General features: G+C 53.6%; 1 protein-coding gene across 6 annotated transcripts in view; it reads left to right on the forward strand.

The window, feature by feature from the left end:
• Positions 1-11,698: 11,698 nt before the first annotated feature.
• TLE3 (TLE family member 3, transcriptional corepressor) overlaps positions 11,699-15,701 on the forward strand; it is a 47,709-nt gene continuing 43,706 nt past the window's right edge. For all 6 annotated transcript variants that reach the window (XM_032622079.1, XM_032622081.1, XM_032622080.1 and 3 more), the window contains exons 1-4: positions 11,699-11,826; positions 12,373-12,473; positions 12,989-13,052; positions 14,048-14,092. In XM_032622079.1, the coding sequence (XP_032477970.1) occupies positions 11,803-11,826; positions 12,373-12,473; positions 12,989-13,052; positions 14,048-14,092 (234 nt within the window). In that variant the 5' untranslated portion in view covers positions 11,699-11,802. The remainder of the gene's footprint in view (positions 11,827-12,372; positions 12,474-12,988; positions 13,053-14,047; positions 14,093-15,701) is intronic.

Here is a 15,701-nt window from a genome sequence, read left to right on the forward strand (position 1 = left end):
AGCATAATGTCCTCAAGTTTTACCCATATTGTAGCACATGACACAATTTCTTTCTTTCTTAAAATTGAGTAATATTCCATTGTATGTATATATCCCATTCTGTTTATCCATTCATCCACAGATAGACACTTGGGTTGCTTCACCTCTTGGCTATTGTGACTAATGCTGCAGTGAATACAGGTGTGCAAATACCTCTTCAAGATCCTGCTTTCAGTGGTTTTTAGGTGTATACCCAGAAGTGGAACTGCTGGATCCTATGGTAATTCTATTTTTAACTTTTTGAAGAGCCTCCGTACTATTTCCAATAGTGGTTACACCATTTAACACTCCTAACAGTGCACAAGGGTTCAAATTTAACCACATCATAACTAACACTTGTTATTTTCTTTTTTTAATATAATGGTCATCCTAATGAGGTTGAGGTGATATCTCATTGTGGTTTTGGTTTGTATTTCTCTAATGACTGGTGATGTTGAGCATCTTTTCCTGTGCTTGTTGGCCATCTGTATATCTTCTTTGGAGAAATGCCTATTCAAGTCCTTTGCCCATTTTTTTTTTTTTTGGTACGCGGGCCTCTCATTGTTGTGACCTCTCCCGCTGCGGAGCACAGGCTCCGGACGCGCAGGCTCAGCGGCCATGGCTCACGGGCCCAGCCGCTCCGCGGCATGTGGGATCCTCCCGGACCGGGGCACGAATCCGTGTCCCCTGCATCGGCAGGCGAACTCTCAACCACTGCGCCACCAAGGAAGCCCCCTTTGCCCATTTTTATATCCAGTTATCTATTTTTTTGTTTGTTTACCTGTGGGAGTTCTTTATATAACCTGCATATTATCCCCTCATCAGATATATGATTTGCAAATATTTTCTGCCACTCTGTAGGCTGCCTTTCACTCTGTTGATTGCTTCCTTTGACACACAGAAGTTTTAAGTTTGATATAGTCCCATTTGCCTACTTTTGTGTTTATTGCCTGTGCTTTTGGTGTCACATCCAATAAATCACTGCCAAATCCAATGTCATGAAGGATTTTCCCCCATGCTTTCCTCTAGGAGCCTTGGTGGAGGGCTGCCTGGCACAGTCAGGAGGATGGGGAAATAGATGGCCACCTCTAGCATCTCTGACTTGACGAATACCTGCTGTTACCAAGAGTCAGAGCTTAGAAAGCTGCCCTACCCATCACAACTTACCCTTGACACTTATGAAGCTAGCGATTAGACACTGGACCACAGGTGCAGAAAAAAACACCATCTTTACAAACACATCACCATTCAGAAACGACTGGGTAGCCAGAGATGGTCTCTGCCATACTGCTGCTTTCCTGTCTTGCTTGAGAGCATCTAATTGTTGAACTGTCTTTTTGTTCAGGGCCCTTGCAATGAAGGAGTCTAGAAGTGTGATGTTTAGCTGTCAGCCTCTGCAGTATAGGAAGGTGCCTAGTAAGGAAGTTGGAATGCATGATGAGTGTTGGGGGGCCAAGGTAACACATAAGATGATGTATCAGAAAGTGCCAGGGCCTTGCTTAGCAGACAGTGGAGCATTAGTTCACGGTGACTTTGCAAGCACAAAGGAATGGCGGGTTGATGAGGCAGGGTGGTACTGGGTAGAGCAGTTCAATGCTCATGAGCACTGACTCTGCAGCTGGACAGGGCTGGGGTGGAACCCCAGGTCTCCCACTCCTGAGCTGAGTGACTTGAGCAGATCCCTGGGTCTCCCTGGGTTTCCCTTCTGTCCTCTATAAAAGGGCAGGTGTGGGTGGTGGGGAGGGAGGTGGCCCAGAATTATCTTCAGCTTTCCCCTTTGAGCCATCCAACCCACTCTGAGGGTTTTAAGAGTGGCCCTCAGCCTCCCAGAGTCTCCCTTTCCTCTTAGGCCATTTCACAAGCGCAAATGGGAAGCCAGATTAGCACTAAGGACTCCCTAGGTGTGAAGAAAATGCAAGGCCTTCTGCTATGAGGCATCTGCAGTGCCCCTCCCAGAGCATGGGGCTTCTAGAGCCCTTCTCACTAAGCGGGAGAAAATTCTGTAGTCACAGCTGAGAATGTCTGGACAGATATCAAGTAGTTTAGTGATTCTAAAACTTCTTATTTAGCTCCAGAACCTCTTCTTTATTTCCCCAAAGTATTTTGTAGAACCTAATGTATTAAACAGATATAAAAATTTGGAGCGCTTCCAACGGAAGTGGGGGAGGGGATCCCTGTCTCCACCCTCTCCACTTCCACATCTTCTCCCCACCCCATCAACTTCTGCAGATACAAGGACCGCCTTAGAGCACAGTTTAAAAACCTGACTGGGGCTTCCCTGGTGGCGCAGTGGTTGAGAGTCCGCCTGCCGATGCAGGGGACACGGGTTCCTGCCCCGGTCCGGGAGGATTCCACATGGCGCGGAGCGGCTGGGCCCGTGAGCCATGGCCGCTGAGCCTCCGCGTCCGGAGCCTGTGCTCCGCCGCGGGAGGGGCCACAGCAGTGAGAGGCCCGCGTATCGCAAAAAAAAATAAAAATAAAAAAAATAACCTGACTGGGTTATTCCAACTCCAGAAGGCCTAATTCTGGTCAAACTCACCATTATCAACTTGTGCGGTGGTGTACAAACCACTTTCTCTCCTTGATCGTCAGTTTTTTCATCTATCAAATGGAGATATTTCCCTGCTCTACATGTTGTGTGTTGCTTACGAGTCCATAGATATGATAGTGCTGTAAACTGAACACACGGCTTTCGTTTTGTTTGTACCTTGCCTCCTGCAGATGTTCGGCAGTGGGTTAGTGGTCAAACAACAAGCTGGTCCTCCAGACTTTCAAAATGAGTCTTTTTTGCAATTCTACTCCAGCATGAACATCTGAAATGGTATATCAGCCGTATTTCCTTCTTTCTTACATCAGAAGCCCCTCCCTCTTCTACTGCCCCCGTCTCTCCATGCTCCCAGAATTCCAGGTCCACCTGCAGCCTGAACCTTCACAGTCTCTGTCACTCTCTTCCCTCTGTACCCCCAGCCTTGCCCCAGCCCACCCTTCTCAAGTTGCCCCAGGCTCCCTCCTGCAGGACCTTCATTCCAGCAAAGACACCTCCAAAGAAGGCAAAGTGTACATATGCCGTTCCTGGGCCACACCTCCCGCGACGAACTCTACACAACCTCATCCTATTTAGCCTTCCACCTGGATGTCTTTCAGAGCTGGGCCAACAGCTACTTTCCTGACTGTTTCCCAGTGTAATACAGATGCCCAGAGGGGCCAGGTTTAATGTCCTCACTTGGAGGAGCTACCAGGAAATCCCAGCCAGCCCTTCATAGAGAGAATTTATTTGAACAACTACATAATTGCTAATTTGTAGGGCAACCTTTAAAATGGCTTAAAGTCTACACAAGGGAGGATGCCAGAGCTAGTTGGTTCTAATCACCTTCTGGTAGAGCTCTGTTCTCTGAGAATAGAGAAAAGAGAAGAAAAAGGGTCTAAAGACCCTGATCCTGTGTTTGAAGATAGAGGGTCTGAGTTCAACAACCGCTTCTTCACATCCTAGACAAGTGACACCTTTTTGTATCTCAGTTTCCTCGTCTGCAAAATAGGAACAGAGAGAGATCCCCTGCTTGTTGAGGTCAGGTGAGACAGGTTTGTCAGGGCTCCTGGACCTCAGTGCTATGCACATCTGGGACTGGATCATTCTTTGCCGTGGGGTTGTTCTGTGCACCGTAGGCTGCTTAGAGGCATCCTTGGCCTGTACTCACTAGATGCCAGTAGCACCACAAGCCACAACTGTGACAACCAAAAATGTCCCCAGATAGTGCCAACATCCCCTTAGGAACAAAATCCCTCCTGGTTGAGAACCACTAGTATAGGTGAGCACACTGGATGAACAGACTCTTCACTGTCATTGCCTGTATGCGACAAACACACTTTTATCAATTCATTTACTAAAAGGATATAAAGCTGAGAGCAGATTTGGAAGTGAAAATCAAAGCTGTGAGGCAAATACAGATCCTCTCCTCTCTCCTCGCCCAACCCGCACCCACCATCAAAGACCAAGTGTGCTCGGTGACAGTCCCCCCTTAATCATCCAGCCTGACCCAGAGCACTCCCCTCTGCTTGCTGGCCTGGATAATTCTTGCGGCGTGGGCCTCACCCTTGTGAAGTTGGATGCACTAATACCAGCCAAATATTTCTTAATCTCCTAAGCCTCCTTTTTGAATCCTTAAAAAGGAAAGAAAGAAATGGCACAAATCTCTTAATTAGGACGCCCAATCACTTCGATAAATATTTACCCGGTTCCGGCATGAGGCATAGAAACCCTGCGCCCTTAGTCGGTGGAGGTCAGCAAAGTGTGCCTTGGGAACAGCAGGATGCGGTGGGGCTCGGCTTCAGATGGAATGCTGGGAGAATGTTTCCAGACTTAAGCTTCTGCTAAAGACAGGTGAACAAACACATTCCATGCCTACTCAGCACAAAGTCCCAGGTAGACATGAGGGGCTCATCAAATCACCGCCCGGCTTCCTTAGCTTTCCGGAGAGAGGTGGTGGCCTCCTCTGCAAGTTGGGCCACCAGGCAAGCAAACCATCCCCAGCATTCTCTAGAACGTCCCGGCTGGGCACCTTTGCCCCTGTCTGGAACTCTCCCCTTCCTCTCCACTTAGCCACACCGAGGGCCACCCTCTATAGGCAGCTTCCCTGACTGTCAACCTCCACCCTTCTACCCAATACCGCTTCCCTGCAGAGACTCTATTTGGTTCTTAGGGCCTACATACAGCCTGGAATTAGGGGTTGTCCTGCCTTGTGTATGTTCCAAAGGCAAAGGCTTCCCTTAGATTTTGGTACCTCCAAAGAGGTCTTACACAGAGCAGGCTTTCTGTAAATTCTTGCCAGGTAAGCAATCAAGTGTCACCGTTCCCATTCTACAGATCTGGAAACCGAGACCCTGAGAGTTTCAGGGTCTTGCCCAGGATCTTGCGGATCCTCAGGCCTCCTGATGCCCAGGCTGGGGCTGCCACACAGCACTAATGAGTGGATTCCTCTCTCCTGACCTTAGGAGACTTTAGAGCCAGATTTCACTGGAGTCTGAAATAGAAGTTGGGATGAGGGCAGGGGTCTTAAGGAAGGGAGCCAAAGCACGTTGTCAGGTGGCAAAACACAGAAAGGATCCAAGGAAGCAGAAAGCACCCTGGCGCAGGCTGAGGGGGAAAGGTTTCTGTTACAAGTCTTTGTTCAGCCTGGTCCCCTTTACCCACTGGCACTTCTGTCCATCCTTCTTGACTGAGCTCAAGCTCCACCCTTCCAGGGAGCCCTCAGAGAACGCCCCCTTCACAATTCCCGTTCTCCCTCAGAGCCAGACTACTTTATACTCATATACTTCATTGTTGCGGCTTGTCTTCTCAGAAATGCTATGGACTCCACTGCTGTTTAGCTGGACTTCTCTGCCTCCAGAACCCCTCACCCCTCCAAGGCTTAGCCTTGAATTGCCCCCTCCCTTCTGCCCTTCCCCTCCCACACACACCTCAAGGGTCCTTGGGCGGTATGGATGTCCAAGGTCATCTGAGGACCACGATAAAGAATGCGAATTCCAGAGAGGGAGGGGAAGGCCTGACGACCTCAGGAGGGGCTCCAGCGAGCTGGGTGTTCCCACCGGGGCTTGGCTACTGCCTGGATTATTCCCTGCAAGGGCTGGGACATTAGACCTTCCTCATCTCTGCAGGCACCCACAAAACGTGCAAGGAGTTGAATCATCTGATGGTTCTGCATCCTCAGGACCAGCATGGCCAACTGTTATTGATCACTTAACGCCCAGGTTCTGTACTAAGTACATTGCGTGCATTACCTCCATCAGTCTTCAAAACAATCCTCAGAGGTGGACAGGATTGTTATCTCCACTTTACAGATGAGGAAATGGAGGCTTAGCAAGATTAAATAAGTCCCCCAAGGTCACATAGCTGGGACCAGCCAGAGAATTGGAAGAGGGGTAAGGAGACCCTGGGAAGTTCCCCAGCCTCTCAGAACTCAGTTCCCTTCCCTGAAAAGAGGTGGTTGCAGGATGAGCTCCCTCTGGGTCTTCCTGGGGCCCCTCCAGTTTCCTGTGGTCTGTCCTGCAGCCCTGATCCCCATTCCCAGGAAAGCCAAGCTTGCACAGTGGAGTGTGGGGGCTGAAGACTCTGGAGCCAGATTGCCTGGGTTCAAGTCCATCAGCCACTGAAGTGACTCTGGGCAAGTCATTGTACCACTGCATGTCAATCGCCCCCTCTGTAAAACAGGGGTGATACTGATAGTACCCACTTCATTCACTGTGAGAGGATTAAGTGTGTTAATATTTGTCAAGTGCTTAGAACAGTGTCTGGGACAGCGTTAAGCACTATGTAAGAGTATGTTAAATAAATAAAAATTCCCTTTCCTTTCACTCTGTGGTGACGTGCTCACTTGTGGAAGAAGGCTGGGGATGACTGAGCGGGGGTGGGGTGGGGTAAGGGTGTTGAAGGTTGGGGAACAGAACTGCCCTAGCAATGGAGTCAAGGGCCAACCATCAGAGGAGCCTTACAGAATCAACCGAAGGGGAGAGGGGAGAGAAAGATTCCTCTTCCCTTTGGGCAGTCCCAACAACAGACCTTTAGAAAATCAAAGCCAGTGGAGGCTGGGAGGCTGGGGGGGAGCGGGGGAGGGATGATAGGGAGCCATCTGAAACCCACCCAAGATACTGACCTCTTCCTCAAATAGGAAGCCACAGCCCAGTGGCTGACCTCAGTCAGACCCTTTGATTGCTGGGAAAGGGAGAAAACATATATTAACACTTTATCTAAAGTGTTTGACAATTATTTTTTTAAAACCAGAAAAGCAGCTCTTGGAGCTGGCAAACAGCTACCCACCAACCACCCTGCGCCTCAAATGAGGGGCTGGGGAACCTCCGCTCTGCAAATCCAGGCCGGACTTTCTGTCTCACCGGGTGCCTTTTTTTTTTTTTTTTTTTTTTTTATGCCAGGAATTCCTCTCCCACGTGGGGTGGACTCCGAGGTACTCAATTAAGCAGCCAATGAAAAGTCAGCTCTCCGGTAGCAAATGACCCTGACACTTCTTGTAACATAAACAGTTGAAACTTTTCCAATTAGAACTGGAGACAGAGACGTTTGAACTCTCTCTCTCCACTCCCCTCCTTCTTTAAAAATAATTGTCAAGCGCTTTGGACGGGGTGTTGTATACATGTTTTTTCTTTTCTCTCTCTCGAGCATAAAAAAAATTATTTTTCTCCTTGTTTTTCCTAATTTGTGGGGTGGCAAGGTGGGGGGTAGAGCGGTGGCAAGCTGAAAGGGGTGCTGGCCTGGTTGCCTACCTCTGTGCTCCTCTTGAGGCAGGAGGCCCAGACAGCCCTGCAGAGCTGGGAGTGATGCTGGGTGCAGAGCGAGTAGAAGCCAGGGGCTGGGGAGCTGGGCCTCTGACCTCATCGCCAGAACCTCAGAATGAATGAGTGAATATGAATGAATGAATGCCTTTCCTTTTGCAAAAGCTTGCCCCGGTCCAGCTCGCGCTAGCAAAGGGGGCGCTGAAGTTGGCTGTTGAGCCCGCTGCCCTGGACTCTAATCCTGACACCTCTGCCCAGCTTGGGGCAAGTTACTGAACTTTCTCGGCTTCTCTTTTTTACTCTATAAAATGGACTACCAGCCAGGCCGCTTCCTTCAAGGAGGGAGGCGAGAATGAAGAGGGTTCTCGCCTGGGTAGCAGTGTCCTGCCTTGTACACAGAAAGTGCTTGGGCGCCGTTATCATTTCGGTCTGGGCGGCGGAGTAGTCCAGTCGGGCCCTGCTGAGGAGGCGTCTCCCTGCAAAACAGGGTCGATCACACGCCCCACGGGCTCCTCCAAGGTTTCAGGCCTGGCGCTGGCCGTAGGGCTGTGGCTCACAGGTGAATTCGACGTGAGTCTGCTCTGCTCATGGGGTCCCTAGGAGAGTGGACGTCAGGGCAGGAGCGACGCCAAACCCGAGACGTCTCTTCTGGCCACGGTCTGCGTAGACCTGACCTAGGGCCCGGGCTCGTCGGCCGACTGCGGGAGGCGCCGTCGGAGCCGGTCTCGAGTGAGAGCGGAGAGGGGGAAGGCCGGAACAGGGGCCGCGTCCCGGGCATCTTGAAGGCATTGTGTTTAATAAATCCGGGCGAGACGCACACTCGCTCCCCCCCCTTCTTCTCTCAGCTCCCAAATCGAGACCTGCTGCGGGAGCCCCAGTTTATGGGGTCTTAAACCCCCCTCCACTTTGATTAGCAGCTTCAAAGAGCTCCCTTTAAAGTTTGCCCCCTTCCCCGTCCCCACCTCCTTTTACATTGCCACCCCTCCCCCATCACTTTCTAGACTTCTGGACAACAGAACACTTAATGCAAGTTTAAAAGTGGGGGGAGGGTGGGGGGAAGCTTCAGGCTTCCTCCTGAACGTGGGCCGTAGAAATTACCTGTTTCAGGCTTGCACAGGAGTCGGAGAACCGTGGAGTTTGGCTTTTTTCCTTTTTCTTTCTTTTTTTCTTTTCTTTTTTTCTTTTCTTTGGTGTGTGTGTGTGTGTGTGTGTGTGTTTTTACCTTTTATTATTTAAATTGATACGTTTCATTACTAGGGAGAAAAATAAAATATTCCTTTGATACACAAAATCAAATTGATATTTAGCCTCTGCTTACTTTTTTATGCATGGCTCCTTTATACCACATGGTAGTGACAGATTGTTTGAGCTGGAAGGAAAAGCCATTCAAAGCTAATTAAGCAGCCATTCCAAGCACTATTTGCAAGCGGGAGGCTCAGAAGCCTCGGCATTTGTCAGCGCTCCCCCACCCCGCGTGGTTTTGACTGACAGCCTTGGTCTCGGACTGACAGCGCTCGGCAGCTTCACCAATCGGTAACAGAGACTCCCATCAGCCGTCTCTGATTGGTCTTTCGGGCCTTGATAGGGGGAGGGGTCGGCGACCCCCACGTGGGGGCAGGGGCGAGAAAGGGGCGGGGCGGGTGGGAAGCGGGTGCGCCCACCCGTGACGTAGAGGGGAGGGCAGAGAAGGGGGAGGGGGGAAAAGGAAGCTCCAAAGCGGAGCCATTTTGTGTCTAATGAATGCTGCGGCCAGATGCTCGCATCTGTTGAGCCGGGCTTCTCCTCCCCCGCCCTTCGGTGCGTGCCGCACACGATTTATGTTTTTATTTAGGAAAATAAATAAATGAAGAGAGGAGCACGGTTCGGGGCTGGCGGCCGGAACGGACGCGGGGAGGTTCAACTCCGAGGCGGGTGTTCACGTGTAACTCCCATCGCACCGGCCTCCGAGCGCCCGCTCGCTCTCAGCTCCTCATTAAGATGCAAAAGCGAACTCCAGCTCCTAATGAGGAGAAAATATAGATCCGGGGACCGCCGACGGCCCCGGGGTGCGTGCGGGTTCGCGGAGATGCTGGATGGGAGGGTCCGGGGGCCCACCTGGGCCCGCCCAGCCGGCGGTGCCCGTGGGCTTTAGGACGCTGCCCTTCCAGCTTCCCAGCCTCTCGAGGGCCGCGTCCCCCAGGCCCGTCTGCCCGGACGTAACCCCGAGCACCAGAGGTGGAGGCTATCGCTGTGCGGGCAAACTGGCCCCCGTTGTCGAGCGGCCTGTTTGACCGCGCGGGGAGTCCCGGAGGCGCGGCGGCGGGGTAGGAGAGGAGTGCGCGGGGGCGGATGAGCGTCTTCGCCTCGCGGGGCGTCGAGGCTGGCGGCCGAGACGCCCACAGGCTCGCACACGCGCCGCTCCGCGGGTTTCCGCCGACGCGGTGACACTGCCGAGGGCAGGCTGAGGAAACCGGGTCGGAACTCGGAGCTCCCGGGCCGTGGTGAGGCCAGGCCGCCACCGCATTCCCGACTTCGCTTCCCTGGCCCCGGCTCTCAGTGAGCAGCTGCGGCGAGGGCGTAGTCGTCTCCACCGGGAAGTAGCCCCGTGTGGGGACAGCGTGGACTGAGCAGGGTGTCTGCGGGAGTCGGGCTCTTCCGTCTGCGGTGCCCGCCAAGCTAGAGTTCCTCCGACTTCTCGGGGGCAGCCGCCGCACATCAAAGAGGCTGTTTATTTGGCTTTCTGAAAAGAAGGACAAATGAACAAAGAAGAAAAGCTGGGGGCCGTGGGGTCGGGGGTGGGTCGGAGAAGGCGTAAAGAAAGGGACACCCTCAGTTCCGAGCAAATTTTTTAAGGTGGGGGGCAACTTTGGGACCACCACTTTATCAGTCCGAAATCTTGTGAAAACATTAAAGTGACAAAGTGATTTTGTTTGTTTTATAGTATCTAATTGGGCTGCTTTGCAGACCTAATGGGATTAGAGGAAGGTATCGTTTGCCGCCACTGCAGAATAAACTGATACGTTACTACCAGCCACAGGTTTTGAGGACTGTACAGCTTTTTTTTTCTTTTGTTATTATTCCTGTGTCTTCCCTCTTTCCCCCTCCCGCCAAATAATTATTTGCTAGTAGATCGTGGGAAAAAAAAGAGGAGGGGAAAAAAACCCTAGCAGCCCAGGACTATAATATATATCTATTTATTATATGTCTTTCGGTTAATTCCTGATCTGAGGAGCGCTGTTTTTCACTCCCATGCGAAAGTCACCAGCGGGTAGGGCCTGATTGCTACTTTTCATGCATAGTTTTAGACACAAGAGGGCATTGTGACGTCGCGCCCGGCGGCGCCCAGTCGCAGGCCGAGTCCGGCAGCCCCACGTGGGGGCCCCGCGCTCCCATTGGCCAGCTCTGGGCGAAGCTGCCACATTATTTTGTTACTTTTCAGTCCCTATTTGGAACTGCTCTCGCGGCAGTTCAGACCTCGTGCTCGTCTCCCTCGCCTGTCTGTGTGTGGTATCCGCAGGTCCGGGGCACTTTTTTTGGTGCGAGTGTGTGTGTGTGTGTGTGTGTGCGTGTGCGTGTGTGTGTGTTTGGGGGGATTGTCGGGGCGCGAGAGGAGAGCCGAGCCGAGGGGAAGGAAGGAAGCCACAGATCTCCCCGGTCTCGGGCTGCTTCTCCCTTCCAGCGCTCTCCTGCCTGCGCGCTCCGAGGCGGCGGTGGCGGCACCGAGCGCTCCTCGCTGGGGACTCGGCGCTCGAGCAGGGAGCAGCGAGGACCCCTTTGATGCGGCTTCCTGTGCCTGCTGGAGTTAGGATGCCAGGGTGGTTGATTCCCACCTACTGAGCCCGGAGTTTCCTCCTCGGCCCTGGGAAGGGCTTGCAGCGGCGGCGGCAGTAACAGACAGAACAGCAGGCTCTCCTCTCCGAGGGGGGGGGGTCGAAGCGCCCGCGCCGGGCTCCCGCCCTCACCCTCCGGCACTCCTGCGGCCCCAAGCCGCCACCCCGGTGCCTGCCTCCTTCCTCTTCTCGCCGAGAGCCGCCCCTGGGATCGGACCCGCGCGCCCCGGATGCTGGGGCTGCCCCGGCGCGCCTCCCTCCTGGCGCGACGCGCTGAGTGAACCGGAGGGCGCCCGCGCTTGCCCCAGGAGGGGCCCCCTAACCTCGGGACCCCGCGCCGGACCCGCCGGGTAGACGACGATGTCCGCTCAGCCCCCGGCTCTGACGCGCTCCACGCAACGGGGGGAAGGCGGCCGGCCACAGCCCGCCGAGCCCTAGGTGCACAAAGCCCGCGCCCGCCGCCCGGCCTCGGCGCCCGCCGACGACTTTGCCGCCTGCTTCGCGGCTCTTTGTCTCCGCTTGGGGCGGGCGCCCGACTCTGGGATTTCGGTGTGAGAGCGGGCTGGGGGGGCCGGGGGCGAGCTCTCGGTTTCTCGGCCGCCCCCCGCTCGGGCTTGGCTCCCCCCTCCCCCGCATCTCCCCTGCCCGGGCTCTCGGCGCTTCCACGCTCTCGGAATCACGACCCCTCCCTGCCATGTATCCGCAAGGCAGACATCCGGTGAGTAATTGCAATTCGGTTTATTTAAGCATCTATCATGGGGAGGGTAAACGAGGCAGTTTATCTGGCACCTCCATTTTGCTTGTTGCTACCTTTATAGTGTGTGCGTGTGTGCGCGCGCGCGCTCACACAAAGGGGATGGGATGGGGGGGCGCCGTTACGAGAGGAGGTTAATTCCGCCCTAATGGCGTGGGGGGCTGCCAGTCGTCCTGGGGAACTGTTTTCACGCTGTCCCCCGCTCCCTCGCCTAAGTATCCCAACTCACTCGTTGTGTCTCCCCCGCCCCAGAAGGGAATGGGAGCCCCTTCGTGAAAGGGATGGGAGCCCCGCGGCCAATAGGGAGAGGTTAGCCCCCCGTCCCCCCCCCCCCACGTCGGGGAGCTGAGAAACTTGCTGGAAAGGTGCTGGGCTGTGAGGGCGGCCCCTATGGTGGGTGGGTGGGGGAGGTGCGGGGGGAGAACGGGGAAAGCCAGTGAGGGGTCTGGGCAGCTTGGAGCCGGGTCTGACGCCCCCGCCCCTCCGCTGTCTTGTCCTCGCCGGCTTCAGGCTCCCCATCAACCCGGGCAGCCGGGATTTAAATTCACGGTGGCTGAGTCTTGTGACAGGATCAAAGACGAATTCCAGTTCCTGCAAGCTCAATATCACAGGTAAGGCCAGTGGGGGCCGCCCCGGGGCTGGCGGGGCGGGGGCGTCTCCGCCGCAGCTCCTGCCACCACCCCTAGGGGACCGAGCGGGCCCCCGACCCCGGGGCGGCGGGGCAGTCCGGGCCTCCTCCTTTTGTTTCCCCTTTCCGAGCGCGGCGCCTTAACCCTTTGCTGCCGGCAGAGCCTCCCGGCTCCCTGCGCCGCCCCCAGGGTGAGGGTTCGGGGCCCGAGCCGGCTCGCTCCGGGTTCTGGGGGTCGCGAGCGAGCGTCGGGGTCCCGCCCCCCCGCGGCTCGGATAAGTCCACTCTCCCGGCCGCGGGAAGTTTCAAGTTGTTTCACTCCATCTCCGCGTGTCGGGGACCCAAGACCCCCTCCCCCAGAGGCTGCGGGATAAGGGGGTCCCCCCGTGGGGAGGGTGTCAGGAAAGTGACGAAGTGGCTCCCAGAGGCCCCTGGGTTGGGGCCTCGGAGGAGGCTGTGCAGGCGCCAAGTCTGAGCCGGCTCTTTCTGCCCTCGCAGCCTCAAAGTGGAATACGACAAGCTGGCGAACGAGAAGACGGAGATGCAGCGCCATTATGTGATGGTGAGAGGCCGGGGCGGCGTGGGCCTGGGGAGCCTGGAGCCGGGTCCCCTGACCGGCCTCCGCCGGGCAGCCCCGGAGCGGGTGTAATCCGAGTGTGCCCTCTGACCCTTCACCAGCCTCCCATAGCCCGGCCACTTGGAGGAGGGTGGGTGAGAGGAGGGGCAGAAAGAGAAACCCAAACCCCAGGCCAAGCACTTGTGCACTTCCTTTGTGCCCCATTAATTTGTGTTTTGAAGGTTTCCCAGAGGGCTGGTTGTCTTATCTTGGCTAGTAAGATAGGATTGGATCAGCCTATGTCAGGGTTGGATAAAAATCTCTCTTAGAGATCTCCTGGGAGTGTTTGAAAACTTCACTGCTCTGCAAACCTGGGATCTAGCCAGAGTGGGACGTAAGGCCCCTCCTCCTACCTCCTTTCTCCGGGGGTTTCTGACAGTGGAGGAGCCTTTTACAGGCTTTTGCCTCCACTGTACACTCAGGGATCCCCCAACTGAGAGAGAACCTTAAAGGCCCTGGGACAGTGTGTAGACGTCTGCCCTTTTCCCAGTGTCTATTCCAGCAAGTTTAAATCTTCTGTTGGTGAGGAAGGCACCGGAGGTCCTTAAGTGAGGCTCCCTGCACTGCTTTGCACATAAGAGGCCTTCGACACATTGCTAAATAACTCTCAGAGGACAAGAGGGTCCCAGTGTACACATGATTCCTTGTTGAACGAGAACCTTGTATAAACAGGATATATGGCACAGGCAGGGTTGGTGGGAGGGAGGGCCCCGCTCTTCATAATACTTTGCGTATAGGATGTTCTGTTGCAGTGAGAACAGCACTCATGAGCCGGTCTTCAGCTCTGCAACCCCTTTATAGCCGGCTTTGGGCTTTGACTTAAACTTCTTTAGCAGATGTATCATAAAAGTACCATTTGGCCAAAACCTTCCCCAAAGCTCATTGTGGAACACAAACAGACTTTGGTGTTGTGCATTAATGGCCGTTACTTTTACTTTTAGTACTACGAGATGTCCTATGGATTGAACATTGAAATGCACAAGCAGGTAAGTGCTTTACTGTACACGTCTAGTTTTAAAAATTTTACCTAATCCACAGATTTTTAAAAATGGTTCCTCCTGTTTGAAAATGAGCCGCGTTCTTCTGTTCCTTCTCCTCCTCCTTGAAGAGTGAATGGATCGAGCCCTTGACATGCCGGGTTTGAGGCTTGGCTGATTTCTTGGACATGTTGAGCTTCTAGTGTCCGAGCTTGTGAAGTTTGTCCTGGTGTTGGATCTTGGTGGAGGAGGAGGGAGCAAAAGGAAACTTGTCCCTTCAGGATCTACTTTACAAACTCCTGAAACCCAGAGGTAGCTGGCTGCTACCTGTTTTAATGTAAAATTTTCAAGAGGAAAGGCAGGAGAGTTGTGTGTGTGTGTGTGTGTGTGTGTGTGTACAAAAGTATGTTCTGCCTTGATGAGATTAAACTTCAAGAGTCTTAAAAGCCAGGCTGAGCTGTCAAAATTTAAGGGAACAAGCCACCAACTGCTTAAAAATATAAAGCCAGAATGAAATACAGCCCAATGCCTTATGTATATATGAGGCAATTTTTTCATCTCCATCTTAATGTGAAGGCGGCCACAGCCTTTCCCATTTTTCGGAGAAGGAAGGTGAAGTAACGAGCCTGGGGCAGCCTAGCCAGGACTTCTGAGATGGCTGGGGGTTGAGCTCAGCTTTGAAATCCTGGTTTGAAGTCAAACCAGTTTAGCTAGTGTGGTAGTGTGTGATGGATATGTAAACTACCCCGTATTGTCACTCTTCTAATAACAGTATACCTCACACCGGGCAAATACAAACACCTTTATCTTGGTGCATATCAGTAACTCATCCTGGGTGCTGGGCTGGGCTGTGGGAGAGGCCTGTTTGTGTATTTGTGTTGCGAGGAGAGGCCGCCTATAATTTGGCTTGGCCAGCGATTAGCATTGACTTGGCAAGGAGAAATGGCGCAGGCCGGTTGTTCTCTGTAACAATTGGTGTTCTTGAAATCCCAGAAGACTGTTGACTTATTCTAGTCTTCGTTGACCGTGCTTTGAATGGACTTTCTGCTCTAAATGAACAGTGGTTTACAAGGTTAAAACTTCGCTAAAGTTAAGGGGGCAGGACCCAGGGCAGGTGAGAAGGGCAGGTGACCTCTGGAATGCTTGTAGATTCCTGTCTGCCCACTCCAGTGGCTTCGCACAGAGTCTTTGGAATCTAGTTTCCTTTCCCCTCCTGGAGGGAACCCCAGTGTTGGGTGAAGGGCAGCCAGAAAGGGACCTGAGTTTGTTGAGGAATCTGGGGAGGCACATGTAGGCTACCAGGTTTTTACTTCTTGACCCACAGGAACTGTAACACTTTGTAAGTAAAGCTGTTTCTCCTCGGGAGTCGGGGCTAGAGACTGCCCAACTTCAGGTGGAACTGACTGGGTCTGACTGGTCCAGTAAGAATGTGTGCAGTGCAGCCGGGGTCCCAGGTGTTCAAGGGCCTTGGGCTCTTATGCAGGATGCAACCTCATCCCTTTCTCCACCCCCTCTTTTTTTGTCCTCAGCGCTTGGTATCTTGGGTGTGTTTAAATTGAACAGGGTAATTGCACCCAGGTTTAAAAGTTATAGCAGCCGTTCTTCTAAGAGCTTCGTA

This window comes from Phocoena sinus, chromosome 2 (genome assembly GCF_008692025.1).
Source record: "Phocoena sinus isolate mPhoSin1 chromosome 2, mPhoSin1.pri, whole genome shotgun sequence".
NCBI classification, from domain to species: domain Eukaryota; kingdom Metazoa; phylum Chordata; class Mammalia; order Artiodactyla; family Phocoenidae; genus Phocoena; species Phocoena sinus.